The sequence below is a fragment of the Gopherus evgoodei genome, chromosome 4 (genome assembly GCF_007399415.2).
Source record: "Gopherus evgoodei ecotype Sinaloan lineage chromosome 4, rGopEvg1_v1.p, whole genome shotgun sequence".
NCBI classification, from domain to species: Eukaryota; Metazoa; Chordata; order Testudines; family Testudinidae; genus Gopherus; species Gopherus evgoodei.
This window is the reverse complement of record NC_044325.1, coordinates 20,115,253-20,134,229: the sequence shown is the minus strand read 5'-3', so window position 1 is coordinate 20,134,229 and position 18,977 is coordinate 20,115,253. Positions and strand designations below refer to the sequence as shown.

At 43.1% G+C, this 18,977-nt stretch overlaps 1 protein-coding gene across 1 annotated transcript; it reads left to right on the top strand.

Annotated features, from left to right (window-relative positions):
- The first annotated feature begins 5,652 nt into the window (after positions 1–5,652).
- SIVA1 (SIVA1 apoptosis inducing factor) lies at positions 5,653–9,094 on the top strand. Its single transcript, XM_030558625.1, has 4 exons — positions 5,653–5,848; positions 6,530–6,721; positions 7,227–7,383; positions 8,856–9,094. Exons 1-4 carry the CDS (start codon positions 5,731–5,733, stop codon positions 8,911–8,913), a joined length of 525 nt encoding a protein of 174 aa, XP_030414485.1. The 5' UTR covers positions 5,653–5,730; the 3' UTR covers positions 8,914–9,094.
- The last annotated feature ends 9,883 nt before the right edge of the window (positions 9,095–18,977 follow it).

The following is an 18,977-nucleotide window of genomic DNA, read 5'->3' as shown; positions in this document are numbered from 1 at the left end:
TGGGTGGGAAAAATTAGAAGGAATGCTGCTGCATAGTTCTCTTTTTTAGTTCTATAGCTAGATTAAAATAATCTGGAAGAAAACAAAAGGAAACCCTTAAGGGAGACACGTAGAATGGGTAGAAAAAATAAATAAAGAGGCCTCTATGTAACATCTGTACATATCCAGCTACAAAAAACAAATGACAGAGCTGTAACAAAATATCAAACCACAGTACTGGAAATACCCTGCAGCACTATTGGAGGAAAGCAAGAATGGTGTTGGTATAGCATAGTTGATAGAATAGTAGCACACTATGAAATTTGTCCAAGACATGCTAATTTAAGAGCAAGTGCTGGCTGTCACATCGACTGCAGCATCTTGGCATAAAACAGTATAGTCAAGAGCATATCCCTAAATCTGCATTTATTCTTTGTTTATCAGACTTTATTTGATGCACATATTTATTTATCAATGTTAGAACCATGATCTCTGCTGCTAAAAATATGAATATTCATTATAAAATAATAATACACAACTTTGTTTTGGCACTTGCTATCAGATAATTGCTGAATATATAGCACCTTCCATGGAGTCTGTAAACATGTTGACTTGTTATGGTTGACAGGCTATAATTAGGCTTGAGAGAATACATTTTTTTTTAATTTTTATGGATAATATTGATGTTTATTTTTGCATTTTCCAACTTTTATCGATTTAAATGTTCACAGTTGTGCACAATTATGGGGTTTAAGCTTTTTTTTTATTTGTATCCATTTACATTTTCACAGTTCTTGGAAATTATAGAGGGGTGTCAGACAATATGGTGGTCAGGAAAGTAATTATTTAACGACAGTAGAAAAATTCAAAAAATTAAAGCTTGTAAATGTTAAAATGCAAATTGTCAACATCCCATGTCAAAATATATAAACTAAGTATCCTTAAATCAAATTAATATATTCTCAAGCAGCATTTTTCTTACTTGCCTATCTGCAAACTTCAGTTATTATTGATGGAAATTTTTTCTTGTTAGTTTGTGTCATACAGTGAAATTTATGTTTACCAACTGTCATGTTGTCTAATTAAAATATAACCATGCAAATCATTATTGCCACCACTGTATATAATTGCAACGAATCTTATACAAAATGTAACAACTGGCAGAAAGGGTTAAGCACCCTGCAGGCTAAATGACTCAAAGCCAACCATTAAACATGCTAGAAAGTATAAACAACAAGGAGTACTTATGGCACCTTAGAGACTAACAAATTTATTTGGGCATAAGCTTTTGTGGGCTAAAGCCCACTTCATCGGATGCATGCAGTGGAAAATACAGAAGCAAAATACATATATACAGAGAACATGAAAAATGGGGGTTGCCATACCAACTCTAACGAGACTAATCAATTAAGATGGGCTATTATCAGTAGGAGAAACAAAAAACTTTTGTAGTAATAATCAGAATGGTCCATTTCAAACAGTTGACAAGAAGTGAGTAATAGTAGAGTGGAAATCATGTGAATGGTAATTAGGGCCATTCCCTACTAGATAGGCTAGAACTTCAAAGTGCAAACTTGTATTGTTAGAGAATTAGAGGTGATACTAATTGTGTGTGTTTACTTATATCTTGTTTAATAATTACCCATGTAAACAGACAGTTCCTGTCTGTCACTATAGCTATTGATTCAGAGATCAAATGGGAATATTAACATTTAGCTGAATCTTGAATGCAATAATGTCTATATGTCTCTTTAAAGTTTGTGATAGACTGCCTAATGGATAAATTATCTTATGTTAATTCATGTAGTTAATTACTGGTGAGGTTTAGGAAACAGAAGATTACATCAAAAGCCTATTGTTCACCTAGGACTGTATGGTCAAGTGGCTGTTAGAAATACCTTGGGTCCTGATCCTGTCATCTCAGATTCTACTTGAGGGTTCATGCAGGGAAAGCTTAAGCCATAAAGGCTGAGATCCCACACCTGACTGGACCACCCTGAATATAAGCATTAGACTATAACCTATGAACAATTTCTGAAAGAACTCTTTGCAGCTACACAGCTCACCATCTCTGCTATGAATTTGAATCTCAAGAATTGCACTCAGTCTGTATGCATACTGATCTTTTAACCAATTCTGTCTCCCTTTTCTTTTTTAACAAATTTTAGTTTAGTTAATAAGAATTGGCTGTAAGCATCTATTTGGGTAAGATCTGGAATTTTCATTAACCTGGGAAGTAATGTGTCTGATCCTTTGGGACTGGCAGAACTTTTTTATATGATGAATAAGATTTTCAGTAATCCTCATCATATTTGACTTGGATGTCTGGGTGGAGGCCTGAGGCTGGGTTACTTTAAGTAAATTGTGTTGTTGGCTTCTGGGTAACCAGTGAGGTATTATAGAAGCTATTTTGTACTGGCTTGGTAAATCTAGGTATTGGAATATCCATCAGCTTTGGGGTTTGTCTGCCTGCCTCATTCTTTGCAGTTCACCTTGAGTGACCTCAGTTGGCTCCTCTGGGACCCCAGTCACACCAACATTTACTGGTAAAGAATTGAACAGTTGGCCAAATTTTGCTTTCATTTACACTGTTGTAAATCCAAATCAGATCTCTTCAAGGAATTTGAGATTTACACTGGTCTAAATACAAGAATTTGACCCCCAGCGTTTAGCAATTTTTAAAGATGTCCTCTGCCAGTGAGAGGGGGAATAACTAAGGAATATTTATTACACATGCAAGGGGGAAAGTATTGAATGAAGAAAAAACTTTTGGGGGGAGGTGGAGTTTGGGATGGATGAAACTGGAAAGAGAGGTTGAATATTTTAAAGGCCCCAATGTTCATGGGAGTCCAATATTTATGATCTTAGAACAGTTCAGAAATCTCTTATAACCTCAAGGATTACAATTTATTAGACAATTCCAACAAAAATGGAACAAAAATATTTTATAAAGTAATAACACTTCAAGAAATACCATTGTACTTTGGGTGGCTGATGGCATTTATGTTGAAGGCTTAGCTGAGGTATCCCAGCATTTATAAATGTGTTGTTTATATTACAGGTGGACAAGAACCAAAATCATAGATATGAACATCTTTGAATTTTGAGGTGTTCATAATCCCCACCTATGCACAAATGTTGTAAATGACCTTTATTTTCATCATGGACAGAATCAGAACCCCAAATCAAACATGCTCACAATTCAGGGGTGTTTGAAAGCTGGACTGTAAATTGTGTGGCATGCGCCTGAATGTGGTTTGCATATTAGATACTGAAACTGTAAAAATAAAAAAAAATGGCTTTGTTTTAGGAGTTAGAAAGTTTTCAGCCAATCATTTTTACACAATACACACAAATATGCCCAGATGATTCTTGGAAGAAGAGCTCATTGAAAATGGGATTGTCTAATTTTCCATCTTGCTTCCTAGCTTTCTTTCACAAACATGTTTTCAAAGATAAACCAAAGTAACATATTCCCAATTACTGTTGGAAGTCTGTTTTGTTTCTTCACATTCAGAAGTAGAATAACATAACACAGACTCTCAACTAACTGGGAAATTGTCACCATTAATTTTCGTGAATGTTAGATGCTAGCAAGCTTTGCCATACCAGATCACAGTCGTCTCTTCTGTTTCCAAGTCACCACTGAATCTTCCTCAAGGCATATTGCAGTGAGGTTAATAAAAGTACTCCTGGATCATTCTATTGGGTGAAGAGTTAACAGACTAGCAGATGAACCAACTCTCTCCCTACAGGACACCAAGTCATGCTGAGGCAGATGAGACAGAATTATTTTGCCTTTTAGCCTACAAATTGAAGATGCCTGATCACTAGCAGATGTTGCCAAGGATGAGGCTTGTGGAGCAATTAAAGAAGAGATGTTAGCACCTGAGGCAGAATCTAATGATTGCAACAGAAGAATTCTGTGTTTGCCCTGGAGTGGGTGATGGCAGCATACTGCAAAGATAATCATAACAGAACATCCTGACAATATCATATGTCAACCTCGAGGCAAAATGCCCTAAATTCTGCCCTTAAATGAAAGATCCTGCTGTGCAGTTGTGGCACATGCTGCTCACTGTCAACCCTATTTCTTATTCTAAGATCAAGAGTTTTAGAATCACTCTCCTCTACCAGAACATAACTCTTACCTTTTTGTTTGATTTCTCATTTCATCTGATGTAAGAATCCAAATCTCAAGCAGAATTTGACTGCATTATTACACCTTATTCACCTTATGTATGCTATCTTAGCATACATGCAAAAGGTCACAGGTTGCACGTGACCAGAACCCATCACCGAATTTCATCCGTTTTGTTGGACCTGACGGGGAGCAAGATGGAAAAGATGATCACACTCCCACTGATCTCGTATTTACTCACCTTTGTAAAGCACAGAGACATCCTAAGAAAGGTGCTACACAAAAGCTCAAGACTGCAAGGTGCTGAATGCCTTCCATGTACCTAGGATTTTATCATGAACTCCCTTAACGTACTCAACACCTGGCCGGTCTAGGCCCTTAGCAGAGAGTATTATTAGAAAACAGAGAAGTAAAAAATGTGTTTACATTTTCAGCAGAGTTGGGAGCAGGTTACTGTACCTGATTGGGGAGGAGGGTGTCTACAGGATTCTATGCCCTGAGAGGGAGCAGAGGGTTGGTGGGCGGTTATGCTTCTTAGTATTGATTCACCTGGGGATCATTAAAGTTCTCCTTTTCATCCCATTTTACAGATGGGTAACTGAGGCATAGAAAGGAAGTGACTTACTCAAACCAGCCTAGAAGTCCTGGACCACAGTTTTATCTCCTAGGCCCTTGGCCATCCAAATGGGCATAGCAGCACCAACAAGTCTTAGCACCTAGCTCTACCCACAAAACCCCCTGGCACCCCAGACCCACAACAGAACCCAGGAGTCCTAGCACCTAGCTCTACCACTAGGGCCCCTGGCACCCCAGACCCACAACAGAACCCAGGGGTCCTGGCACCTAGCTCTACCCACTAGGCCCCCTGATGCCCCCAGACCCACAGCAGAACCAGGAGTCCTGGCACCAAGCTCTACCCACTAGGCTCCCTGACGCCCCCAGACCCAGAGCAGAACCAGGACTCCTGGCACCTAGCTCTACCCACTAGGCCCCTTGACGCCCCAAGACCCACAACAGAACCCAGGAGTCCTGGCACCTAGCTCTACCCACTAGGCCCCCTGACACCCCAAGACCCACATCAGAACCCAGGAGTCCTGGCACCTAGCTCTACCCACTAGGCTCCCTGACGCCCCCAGACCCAGAGCAGAACCAGGAGTCCTGGCACCAAGCTCTACCCACTAGGCTCCCTGACGCCCCCAGACCCAGAGCAGAACCAGGAGTCCTGGCACCTAGCTCTACCCACTAGGCTCCCTGACGCCCCAAGACACAGCACAACACCAAAGACTCCTGGCTCCCAGCTTCTCGTGCCACTCCCTCCGCAGACCAGTCCCCCTCCCCTCGCAGTCCCCTAGTGAGCCCCGCCCCATTCACTCTGCCTCCGCCTGCCCGCCCCCCTCCCGCTTGCCCGCGCGCCGCCCTAGTCTCTTCCCTTGATTGGCCGGGAGTTTGGTGACGTAACGGCCAGGACTGAAAGTGGGCGGGGCCGGGCTCGGGCTCGGGCTATCGCGCTTTCAGGCTCGCTCGGCCCCAGCCAGGTTCCTGCGCAGCGCGTCCCTGCGGGGTGTGGGAGCGCGGCGGCACCCGCGGTGTCCCTCCGCCGCCGGGCCGGGATGCCGAAGCGCTCCTGCCCCTTCGGGGACACGGCCCCGCTGCAGCTGAAAACCCGCGTGGGGCTGCGGGAGCTGAGCCGGGGCGCCCTGGGCGAGAAGTACCGGCGGGAGCTCTTCGGTGAGGGGCCGGGCGGGGCAGGTCATAGCGCCCCCATGGCTGCCCCGGGCGGGAGTCCCCGGCGGGGCGGGCTTGTGTTGCTCCGGGCGGGCGGGCGGGGATTGCGGGGCCTGGGTCTGGCCAAGGCGGCGGCGGCCCCAGCTTGTCCCGCTCGGGGTCGGTGTGTGAGGCTGGAGGACAGCGCCGTGGGGGCGAGTTATGGGGGCGTCAGGCAGCAACTTTCTGAGGGCAGCCGACGTTGAGGTTCAACAAGCTGCAGCGTTATAACCCCTTGAACCCAAGCTGTCACCTAGAGTGACCAGACAGCAGTTGTGAAAAATTGGGGCTGGGGGTGGGGCGTAATAGGAGCTTATATAAGAAAAAGACCTAAAAATCGGGACTGTCCCCTATAAAATCATTACATCTGGTCACCCTGAATCTGTCACCTGGCAAAATGTTCCCGGGCAGTGTCCCTAATGCAGACTCCTAGCCCTCCGACAGTGGTTTCCTTACTCTGCCCAGCCCTACATTTCTGCTATCCAGGGAAGCAGCTTTTCTGAGGCTTTCCATGCCTGCGGTGAAATCGACACTGGCCCATTTACGAACTCATCCTGCCAGGCCTAGGATGAGTCCCCAGTGTGCCCCTCTATAGGGCTGGGCTAACGTGCCCCTCTTCTTCTCATCCCTGTTGCTGCCTCCCAGAGAAGACCAAGGAGCTACTCTTCCGAGGCGCCCAGGCCTACATGGATAGTGTGTGGAAGGGAAACACAGTCACGGACTTTCCAGAGCCACTTAAAGATGCCCAGGAAACATGTACAAGGTACAGTTGGAACGGACAAATGCTCATTGGGCAAGATGGAAAACTACTGAGGCATTCCCAAGCAATGGAAAAGAGTAAGTGACATCTGGCTAATTATTTGTTACATCAGCAGGTATCTGCAATATTGTTGATGGATTAGCAGCATAGGAAAGTGGACTTCATTAGTCTCCTTCAGCGAATGCACAGAACATACTTTTTTTTTACTAGAGCTGCTTAGCTATTGCTAATGAAATGTTTAGTAGCTGTCATGTAGCTCCCTTTTTGTTTAAAATATAATTTATTTAAGAACTGAGAGCCTCAGAATCAGTTTATGAATTTAATATAATCTGCTTGATAACCTTGATGTGGCATGCCACAAAAGTCTGTCTTTAATGAAACTTAGTAGGTGGGCTCTGTTTTGTGCTGATGCCTGCAATAATGCACTTTAGCTGTCAAAATTTCCAATGCCACCAATGTAATTACAGTCATAACGTCAATATGGAGGTAATATACTATCCTGAACCTTGTAGAACTTTAAACATCTGATGCTCAAATCTTCTGTCCTGGTATAAGAATCTTAAAAACGTATTTCTAAAACAGCTCCACCAGTGGGAATTTCCAAAGCGTGTTCCTCCTGCATAAGAACTGTTGACATCAAAGAAGCTTGCACACAGTGTGATCGTTTCGTATGCCAGAATTGCAGCAAACTCTGCAAGTGCTGTAATGCTGTTGCCTGTTCATTGTGTTCGATTATTGAGTAAGTGCAGCTTTTTAGAATATACTATTTCAATAAGGGAAAGGATGCAGTATGCATCAGACTGTGATGGTCCATTCATATGCTGTGCCTTCACATACTGTCTCTCAGGGGTGGGCAAACTACAGCCCATGGGACATCCCAGCCCGGCCCCCAAGCTCATGGCCTGGGAGGCTAACCCCCCTCACTCGTAGCCTCAGCTCGCTTGCTCTGTCGCTGGCACAATGCTCTGGGTGGCAGGACTGTGAGCTCCTGGGGCAGTGCAGCTGCAGATCCCTGCCTGACCTGGTGCTCTGTGCTGCGTGGTGGCGGTGGCAGTGTGGCCTGGCTCCAGCTGGGCGGCGCAGCTGTAGCGTTGCCAGCCACTGGCGCTCCAGATAGCTTGGTAAGGGAGCAGGGGGGGTTGGATATAGGGCAGGAGAGTTCAGGGTGGTGGGCGGGGGTGTGGATGGTGTGTGGGGTTCCAGGGAGCAGTCAGGAAGGGGGGGTGTTGGAGGGGGCAGTCAGGGGACAGAGAGAAGGGGGGGGTTGGATGGGGGGGGCAGCATCAGGAATGAGAGGAGGGGTTGGATGGGGCAGACAGGGAGTAGGGGTGTGTGGATGGGGCAGAGGTCCCAGAGGGGCTGTCAGGGAACAGGGGGAGTTGGATGGGGCAGGAGTCTCAGGGCGGGGGGTAGATAGGAGGTGAGAGCTGGGCCACGACTCCCTCCCCTAACTGGCCCTCCATACAATTTACAAAACCCAATGTGGCCCTCAGGCCAAAAAGTTTGCCCACCCTTGCTGTATCTTAATGTTGTACGCAAGTGATCCTGAAACTTCAGGGAGCATCTAGTTTTGTCTTTAAACTATGTGAAACAGGAAGGAATATTGTGTATAATGTAATCTACTCTTACTGTAAGTGATTCAGCTTTCTATCCAAATGTCCTGGGAGGTGAGAAATGCATGTCTCATATCATAGGTCTATAGAGCTGATAGAGGGAATACACACTTGTGAAGTAGCTGGAAAGAATTTATAGCACCATTAGTGTTTCCCTAACTGTGGGTTGGGACCTCATTTTAATGGGGTTGCTAGGGCTGGCTTAGACTTGGCTAAAAGCCAAGCCGTATTGCCTGGGGCCAAAGCCTGAGGTTTCAGTCCTGGGTGGCAGGGCTCAGGTTACAACCTCTTTTCCCCCTCCCCTCCACCTGGGCTGAAAAGTTTTGCCCCCTGCAGGTGGGGCTTGGGTGGGATCAGCCTTCTCTCCTCTCTCTTCCCCCCCTCCCCCCCAGTGTAGTAGTTTTTTGTTGTCAGAAGGGGTTTGCAGTGCAATGAAGTTTGAGAACCCCTGATCTAATGTAGAGAAATGGTGTAAGTCTTAGTTCTTTCAGGAATCTTTTGTTTATGGTGAGTTTTGAAGAAAGGAGGGGAAGCCTTATACTGTGTCGAAAATAGTGTACACTCGGTTGACATATGACTGTTTTTGTTTCTCTTCTAGTTACAGTGATACTGGCGAGCAAGTTCTTTGCAATGGCTGCTCAATGTTTGAAGCCTGAAACTCTTAATGAACTATCAAAACATCTTTATGGCTAAGATATCAAGTGCCATGAAGAACATATTTATATATGGATATCTGACCCTTCTAGTGTGTGGTATTAACAATGGGATTTCTATGCATTTTATGTGATATTTTTTTAAGACTGTAGCTAAATAAACTTTTGTATATGTTTGAAGAGACTTCTGAATTACTCACGCTGTTATCTGATGCTACAGTTACCTTCAAGGACTGCCTTGAGCTGGGTTCTACTGGCATAGATAAGCATATTTCCCAGCACTACAAATAACACAACACACGTTTTGTGTCTGTTCAGTGGTTGCTATCTTTGAATACTGATTTATGGGTCAAAATAGTATCAATTGATGGTAGTGCTTTTTCATAGGGGGATGGCATTGTTCTAGACACATAACCTTTCATCTGTGAGGTCTAACCTCAAACACTTGTCCTAGGTCACATAGCTCAAAGCAGAGAAGGGAGTAGAATTTGACTCCCAATATGATCTGACTTGTGAACATTCTCTCCTAATCACATTATTGGCTGCCTGAATCTTCGTGGTTTCTTCTAGCATAACCTTGATCTAGAAAAGATGCATGCATTGTACCTACCCTCTTTTGGAGTACGCATCAGAAATCTAATTATTCAATAAGCAGCTTTATATGTAACTATATCTGGACATTAAGCTTGGTGCCTACCTCAACCAGAAACTGCAAACTGTCAGTGGGAAAGCATACTTTTCCTAAAATATTTGATCTTTTTTTTTTTTAAAGTAAACTTAAGGATCATAAAAAGTTATATCAAATGTGTGGGTTGTGGTTTTTTGTTTTTTAAACAGTGATATCAGCTCTACAACCTTCCTTCAGGCTTCTGTTTCTGTTAACAGTGAAAATAGCTTAAACCTGTATTTTGTGAATGTAAAACATTCCTTGATAGATGATGTTACTGTCCTTAAATATCGGGGGGTTTTAGAGAGAGATTTTAGGAAACAACTTGAACTATTTGAACAGAAAACAGTGGTTTTAAATTTTAAAATTTTTCTACAAATTTGAACCTCTAAATGTGTCTGCTTTTTTCCTCCTTTCCACTTAGGGTTACAGCTGAAAATAGTGACTTGCTTCCAGGCTCCTGGAGAGATCAGGCAGGTTGTTTACAAAGTATTTGTATTTCAGAGTAGTTGACAGTCGTGTTTTGGCTCATTTTTCTCTACACTTTATTTCATATGAACCTGTGGTCAGAGACCACTGACGTGGATTTCAAAGCTCAAAATCCTTATTAGTCAGTAATCCTCTAACCTGTCCCTTTGAAAGGTGGCTGTCATGATGGGCAGCTCATGCAGAGAATGTAGGTTAGAAGGAAGGAGAGCGAACCAGAAAGGGAAAAGAAGTGCTTATCTGGGTTGCATAGATGGGAGAAAAAAGGAAACCAAAAGCAGAGAAACAAATGGCAAAGAAAACTTGCCTGTATTGGAAGGGTGTAATGTGCTCCAGAAATGTCATGTAAAGGGCACCTGCCCTCTCCTTCTTCACAATCCAATTGGAAAGTCTGAAAGTTTATATTTTGCCTCAGAAATATCCATTTGGGGTAGTTGTACTTTAACTCAAAGCCTGCCAAGTTTTGTTTTTGTGGGAGGATTGGGTTCCTGGAGCGAGAGCTTTTCAGACCTCCATTAAATGTTTTAAATCTTTTAACAGACTTACTCCCCTATAGGCAATTCAGCAAGGAAAGGATTTTTAGTCTGAGTATCAAAATCTCTTGGCCGTATTAGCTGAGATATAGGTATTAATGGTCCTTTCTGTGCCATAATGGAAAAGACACAGACCACATACACATATTTCAAGTTACTTTTAAAGTGTGTTGCTGGACCTCCTGGTTCCCATGGAGCAGTATAGGGTCTGATCCTGGGATGCTTACCGAGCTGCACGTAGTGGTAATTGCATATGTTCCATTACTGGAATGGGAAATAGGCCTCACTCTTTTGCATTCAGCAGCATTTGTGTTTTCTTTGTGGGCACAGTATTTCTTATTCCAATTGTGCACGGTGAGTACTGAAAGCTTTAAGTTGGGTGGCTACAAGTATTGGACAGTGTAATAATGCTAAAGTTTCAGACAAAGAGTAAGTCTCTTCTAGCTGCTGCGTTGGCTGTAGTTCTAGAGTTAGCCATGGTATAAAAGCTATGAGAGGGTGGGTTTCCTTTAGGCTATGGATATAACAAAACTGCATGAGACCCTGCCATTCCACTTCCATACTTGCATTGTTCTAAGGCTCACTGTGGGTACATCTTACACCAGGGGTCTGCAACCTACGGCATGCATGTCAAAGGTGGCATGCTGGGTGGGTTAAGACTCTCAGCCCGCCGCCACTCTGGGGTTCCTGCTGCTGGCCCCTTGCCAGCCGGGGTCCTACCGCTGGTCCCACTTAGCGCCTGCTGCCGGCCTGAATGAAGGAATCCCAGGCTGGGAGCAGGCAGAGACCCCAGCTGGCAGGAGCCAGCAGCTGAAACCCCAGAGCAGGGGTGGGCGGAGACACTCAGCCCGCCACCGCTCTGGGGTTCTGGCTCCTGGCCTCTTGCTAGCCATGGTCCCCGCCGCAGCCCCACTCACCTTGCTTTCGGTTGGAATCCCAGTGCAGGCCCCCTGTCAGACAGGGTCCAGGCCTCCGGCCCTGCTCACCCCTACCAGCCACCAGCTCCACTCACCTCAGCTGCCGATCTGGGGTTCTGGACCGTTAACAACTGATCACTCAGAAGCCTGTGTAAAGTATCCAAATACATTCCACCAAACATTGGAAAGCTTAGCAAGGGCAAGGATCACACTAAACTAATATGATCTGCATTTTAATTTAATTTTTAATAAAGCTTCTGAAACATTTTGAAAACCTTGTTTACTTTACATATAACAGTGGTTTGGTTATATATTATAGACTTAGAGAGACCTTCTAAAAAACGTTAAAATGTATTACCGGCACGCAAAGCCTTAAATTAGAGTGTATACATGAAGACTTGGCACACCACTGCTGAAAGGTTGCCGACCCATCTTACACTATGTGCTTTTTTTGATGGTGTGTAGTATATGCAACGGAGTAGCTTCCCCAGCATGGTTTAATTGCTGTGTGGACAGTGGGGTACAGGTAAGGCAAGTAAAGACACACATGAAAGGGGTGTGTGGGTGTGAGAGAGAGAGAGAATACATGGCTGTCAACTTGTCGAAACCATGCCTCCCTGTCTAAAATGCTACTTTTAGCAGTGTAGTGTCCCACTGGCTTTTGGAGCCTTTCCCTGACCACAGGAAAAGGCTCTGGTGGTGGGGGAAGTCAGCAGGCACCACTACCAGATTCTTTCCTTGCTGCAGTGAAAGGCTTCAGCAGTGGAGAGATGCTGAAAGCCTTTCCATGCTGCAGTCTTTCACTGACACTTGTAGCTACATACCGCAGTGTGGGCGCAGCTTGCTTTTCACTGCTGACACCAGTAGTGTAGATGCATGTGTTGCCTTCTAGCTTCATTTCACCCCACTGAGTTGGCCTCACAGAATCCATCTTTTCAAAACAAAAAAGTAGATGGTTAAGATAAAGATAATACATGGTAGTAACCTAAGTTTCTTGTCCCTGAGACCCTTAATGTGCAGTAAAGAAAGGGTATCTGGAAATAAGGCAAGGATCTAAAGTGAAATGCTGACACTTTGTCTTTCATGGAAAACAAACTGAGTTTTCCCACGGGGAGGTGGGATAGCTCAGTGGTTAGAGCATTGGCCTGCTAAGTCCAGGGTTGTGTGTTCAGGCCTTGAGGGGGCCATTTGGGGATTGGTTCTGCTTTGAGCAAGGGGTTGGACTAGATGATCTCTTGAGGTCCCTTCCAACCCTAATAGGAAATTTGTAGGAAAATTGTAATGTGTTTTTTAAAGGGCATGAATAAGCTGGTGGGAACATGTGCTGTTTACCTGCTGGCACCATAGAGGTCAGGACAAGTAATGCAGCCTTGGATACTATTCTACTGTTGAGGACCATCACTAACTGTCAGAGGAAACTGCAATGCAGCCTTACATCTGAGGAATGGGGCACAGAGCCTCAATGTAGCCAGCTTGGGAATACTTGTAGTATATAAGTGAACCCTGCATCCTCTTTGGCAGGGGCAAACCCATCACAGAATGAGTGGAGAACTCAGATTTTCTGTTTTACAGGCCCCTTGTGCAGGCTTTCACATGGGAGTGGCTAATCAAGCCCTATCTCAGTAAAAATATGGTGTATAAAGGGAAAGATCTGGTTATGCTGTACATTAATTACCTTAAAAGCAGCAAAGGATCCTGTGGCACCTTATAGACTAACAGACGTATTGGAAAGTTGAGGAAAGTTGAGGTCCCTTGGTTCTCCTCCCTTGGTTTTCACACCTCAACTGCTGGAACAGGGCCACATCCTCCCTGATTGAACTACCTTCATTATCTTTAGCTTGCTTGCATATATATACCTGCCCCTGGAAATTTCCACTACATGCATCTGACAAAGTGGGTATTCACCCACGAAAGCTCAAGCTCCAATACGTCTGTTAGTCTATAAGGTGCCACAGGATCCTTTGCTGCTTTTACAGATCCAGACTAACACGGCTACCCCTCTGATAATTGATTTCTTTGGGATTGTTCAGCAAGTTTGCAGGACACACTATGCTTTGGATATTGTGTTAACTGCTTCTCACTTATGCTGAAGCAAATCAGTTGTCCTACTATAAACAATTACAAGCACAGTGCAAAGGCTTTAGAAAATTTTAACATGGTTCATTGGATAGTAAATAAGAGCCTTAATTCAAATGGCAGTGGTGGTTTAGTATGGTTTCTGTGCTTTTTCTTGCAAGATGTCCTTTGAATTTTATATTTTGTGTTAGCAGAGATGGACCAAGTGACCTAAGAGATCATTTATTTTTCTAGATTCTGTGATATTGTAAAGATTGACTACTTCTGCTGTACAGCATTTTGTACCTTTTGTATTGCGTAGAGGTCAGTGTTTTAAAGTGGCTCAGATGTCACACAAACAAGCTGCACAGCACTTTAATTTCTGTATTGTAATGCCATTTGTGTTGCTAGCTCTAGCAATTTTAACATGAACTTTGCAATATTTGGTGGTTTTTCTTAGCGCTCCAGCTCCTGGTGTCAGATGATTGTGAGAACCTCAGCTTTCTTTCTTTTTTTCTTTTTTTTTGTTTTTTAAGCAAGTTTCTTGCCCCCATGATTGCAGAAAAAAGCTTGAAAAAGTGAATGTTAAAGGCGCAAAAACCTGAAAAACAAATTAGACAGAAATTTATTATTTTTAAAATCTCATGATTTTGGGGGGCATTTTTGAATGCTAATTCTTGAGGTTGCAATGCTAATTTTAAATGTATTTTATTTGTTCTTCAGTTATCTTTTTTTTTTTCTGTTCCACATTTAATAGTGTACATTTTTCATCGCTACCCAATGTCAATTTAAACTGGTGGTGCAGGTTGCTTGAAGGTTTAGATAGTGGTAATATTTACTTTGTGTATGGATTTGTGCATTTGCTTTCAGCTATTTCCATAATTCTATTTTTATTCAAATGTAATGGTTGGAACCTATTACTACTGTTTGCTGTTTGTACTTATTTTTGTAATCTTTTAATTTCTTCCTTTTATTCATCCTCTCAAAGGAATACCAATGCAGGTGCTAGACCAGATCCTCAGCTGGTAAAACAGCATAGCTACATTAAAATCAGTGGAGCTATTCTCGGTTAGACCAGATGAGAATCTGGCCCACTATGAATGGAATAGACGACTCTTTTTCACTGAAATATTAAACATGTTCAAATACAGCTGTTTATCTGTCATAAATAAATAGGCTATTTCAACAACTTTTGGTAGCAGTAAATGTTTAAAAATGCTCCCATTATTTTCAGACTACTTAATGACTTAAGCCCTGATTCTTGAATGTGATCTAAGTGGATCTAGCCTTGCACTCACCCCATTGACTGCAGTGGGGTTCCTTGCAAGCACAAAGGTCCAGCCACACTTCTCTGATTGGAGGATTGGGGCCTATGATTTAAATTTTAAAAAGTTTCCAATATTTGAATAAATTGAAGTGCATAATAACAAATGCCCACTGTGGTAAAACTAGTTTTAGAATATAGCCACAAGGTGGCATTGCCTTGCAAGTTTTGCATAAATTCTTAATATTCTGGTTTTTTTCTCTCAAATTGTGACAGCTGGATGGAGGCAATCAAGACATGATTGAGTTTGTAAAAACTTGTTTTTACAAAACCTACATTAAGACCAATAGAGAGGTTTCCAGGAACTTTTAAAAAAAAGTCAGTGGGGAGATAGTTATTTAGCAAACATTCCTCTGCAGTATTAACTTTGAGGGGACTACTCGTGTAAATAACTTTAAGCACATGCTTAGGTATTTTGCTGTATAAAGCTGGATTGCTCATGTTAAAATTTTAATATGCTGTCATTTGGCCTAGCCCATGCTAGTTCCATTTTATAAGCCTGTTGTGCCCACTCTCTTACAAGCAGATTACTCATGTGCTACGGTTTTGATTTCTTTCCATAATACTAGGATAGTTTAAGGCCACAAATTAGATTCAGAAGTTGAGCTGGACAGGAAATGGTTTTCCCATTCTGTGACTGTCTTTGAGATTTCAATTTTCCCCCCTGATTTGTATCAAGATAAAACTCAGATCTTTTGAAAATTTTCAGAACAAAAGAAAAATGGTAGAGATGATTTCGCACCCCTCCCCATCCCAGAATAGTCAGAGCAGGGACTTAGATGCAAGTCTCCCATATTCCATCTGAGTGCCCTAACTACAAGGGTATGGGCCATTCTGAGGAGAGAGCTCTCTCTGTGAGTGAGTGTGAGAGAGGAATTCCACCTGGTGCCCCATTCATATTGGACTAATAGCATAAGGAATTGAAACGTAGGAACAATGATTCTCTCAAGTGTGACTATCCTAGTGTACATTCAAACTGAGATATTGTGATCTTGTGCAAGACGATTATTTAAAAAAAAATCTGATTGTTGTCCTATAAACCACCTTTGTTCTGAAGATGAGTAAACGTCTTTCAAGGTGGTGGTAGTTGTCAGTATTACTGCTAATAGAGTTGCATGAAGAAACCTGTTCTATTCAGTATTGCACAGATTTTCACAAGAGCTCAGCACCCAACATGCAGAACTCTTCAAATCTGGCCATACCTGTCTCAGTGGAAGCTATTGTGTGCTGGGCTCTTGTGAAAATCTGGTCCTGACTGTAAGATTAAAAACTGAGGCAGATAATCACCATTTTTTTAATACACACATGAACATTAATTTTCTCTATTGTTCAGACAGCTTTGGAAATATTCAGCAGATGTATAGGAACTAGACTTAGCCAAAGAGGCATAGATCTGAAAGGTGTTTGTTGTTGTTGGGGAGAAGAGAGTGTGTGTGCCTGTCTGTGTGGTTTTTTGTTTTTAAACACCAGACCATTCAGAGTGATGACTGTGGTATTTCATGTTACTGAGAGAGAGTTTGCACCAGCACTAGAACCTATCTTCATGTGCTCAGTCTATATTTAAACCTACCTCCAGCAGTCTTTAGTCTGGTTTGCTTAGCTCTGGGTACATTCTTGGTAGTGGTTTATGTCTACTGAGAAATTTGCCGTTACTTACTGTTCTTATAAAATAGTACAAATTCTTATTCCATCCAGAATTTAGTGAGATACTCTTTCCAGTAACTAAATCAGCATTATTGTATTATAGTACATCTTTTGTAGGCTGCATAGCAACTGAGAGCTCTGTAGCTGAACTGATGCTGGTACAAACCCAAAGGGCCAGATCTTCAGCTGCTGTAACTAAGTAAGTGCAAATACACACTGAGTCAATGGAGCTATGTTATTTTATACCAGCTGAGGCTCTGACTCTGTTTTGGCATAAAGCTGTGATGTAATCATCATTTGTTTAATGAAAACAATGGGCTTGGCTGCCTATGCATCACAACGCCTTACCCTGAAGAATTTACAGTCTAAAAGGTCAGATAGAAGAAGCTAGGCTACATTGGAAAATCCAGGGATAGGGACGACAGTAGATTTTTAAAGTGGTAAACTCACTTCAATCAAAGATGGTTAATGCAGGCTGTGATGTTTTAAATATCCAGGGTAAAATCCTGGCCTTGTTAAAGTCAATTGGAATTTTGCTAGTGTCTTCCTGGGACCAGGACAATCACCCCTAAAATGTATATACCAGGATTCTACAGGAACTTCATCTACTCAGGGTGTAGTTCTATATAGTTGTGTAGCATTGCTTTGTAATGTACAACAACAGTTTGGGCCAGGCAGAAAATACTGTACCCAGCTGCCATGGAAGGAGGAAGACCACACTCTCTTGGTCAAATTCTAACACACCTGCTCCTGCAATGAAGTGCCATGTGAACTTTTGTGACAGCAAGTGTGGAGACGCTCCATTTTACATGCTATTGAACAGTCAGTATCCTCATTGGCACCGTGCCCCCTTGTTCAAGGGCACTGGCTCAGCACAGACCCAGAGCGAAAGTTTATTGTGTTCGCTCTCAAATAATTCCACAGGGGCTGACTGACAACAGATCTGGATTTGACACCGTGAAGGGGTTTGCCCCCACTGGCATCACCAGTCTCTGCTGTGGGAGCAAAGATCAGCACTTCACTAGCTCTGCCCCAAGGCAGGTAGGAGTGACAGGCCTGATGACAGATGCATGCTATCTGGCCCAGCAAGCCAGGCCTTGTGGTGTTTCAACTGCTGAGCCTCTGGTTTACCTCTGCTCATGTGGTGGGAGACTCGAAGAAAACACAGCTCTTCCTACCTCCTTTCTCTGTTCTCTTTGGGGTGGGAAGGCAAAAGTGGCTCCTCTGTAAGTAGCCACATGACGAGGGGAGCTGCACAGTTAAGAGAATAGTAGCTGGGGTGGGGAGAGGAGAGGGCATGGACCAGACAAGATTGAAGATGAAGAAATCTGGGAGCATCTGCCAGAGAGAGACAGAGTATGTGTTTGTGTGTGTGTGTGTGGGGGGGGGGTTTCAAGTCTCAATGGGAAGTTAATCAAAAGAAAAAAAAAATAACAGTATAAAACATTTAACATTATAGAGAAACTTGAGGGGAAACAGGCAAAGACAAATAAAGTTTTTATGCAACATTAATACGTAACAGTTGGCTGGTCCATGTTTCTCTTCCAGTCCTCTATATACAGGCAACACACAATGGGCCAGATCGGATTAAATGGCAGCGGCAGCAGCTCTGGGGAGCATGGAAAGGAACTCATACAGGGGTAACTTTCATTTGTATGAGCTCCTTTCCCTGCTTCCCAGAGGGGGCCTCACTCTGGAGGGAAGGCAGATGGTGGGACCAATGCCTGCCCTCTTGTGGGTTTGGTGTAGTTTTTTTTTTGTTTTGTTTTGACCAGATGGGGAGTTTGAGGCCATTTTGCAATGTCATAGCATTTCTTGGTGGCAGCTCTCAGCTGCCAGAGGCTTCTACCAGGGTCTGCACCCTAAATATTATGTTATATACACACGCATGCTGTGGGTCTATACATCTGAATTCATGCTACTGTGCCTGTACTCTAGGAAAATATACCTGTGTATTTGGGACTGTAACTTTGGTGTATCTAGACCTGCAGTCTTAATCCCCCTTGCAACTGATATGTTTCCTCACTGACTTTTTTTCCTTTCCTGGAGCCTGTGTGTACACTGAAATTATTATTATGGAAAGGTTGCTTATGAGCACAGGGTTGTTGGCATCTGTTCTTTTTAAAGAAAACCTGAGTGACAATTTTTGAGATAGGAGAATCCCAGACAGTACTATGGACGTTGCAGCCAATGGAAGGTAGGGCAAATCAGAGTGCTGCAGATTTCAAAAATGTCCTTTTTAAAATGACCAGCCATGTTTTGACTTGTGCTCTACTGCTCAATGAGGAAAAGGAGTGCTGAATAGTCAAGCTTCAAGCAAGGTGGTTTTATTCACAATTGCATTTTTAAAATACACATTAGATGCTGAATTGCTATTTTTTATTTAGGAATTGTTTAATACTATCGTTAAGGTGAATTTATTATGCTGGATTCCAAATCCA

What these genes read in the sequence shown, in the direction of transcription:
- SIVA1 (XM_030558625.1), top strand. Translation starts at nt 5,731, where the DNA reads ATGCCGAAGCGCTCCTGCCCCTTCGGGGACACGGCCCCGCTGCAGCTG. An exon ending in TTCCCAAGCAATGGAAAAGA is followed by an intron (nt 6,722 to 7,226) that starts GTAAGTGACATC and finishes TTTCTAAAACAG; the next exon opens with CTCCACCAGTGGGAATTTCC. An exon ending in TCATTGTGTTCGATTATTGA is followed by an intron (nt 7,384 to 8,855) that starts GTAAGTGCAGCT and finishes TTTCTCTTCTAG; the next exon opens with TTACAGTGATACTGGCGAGC.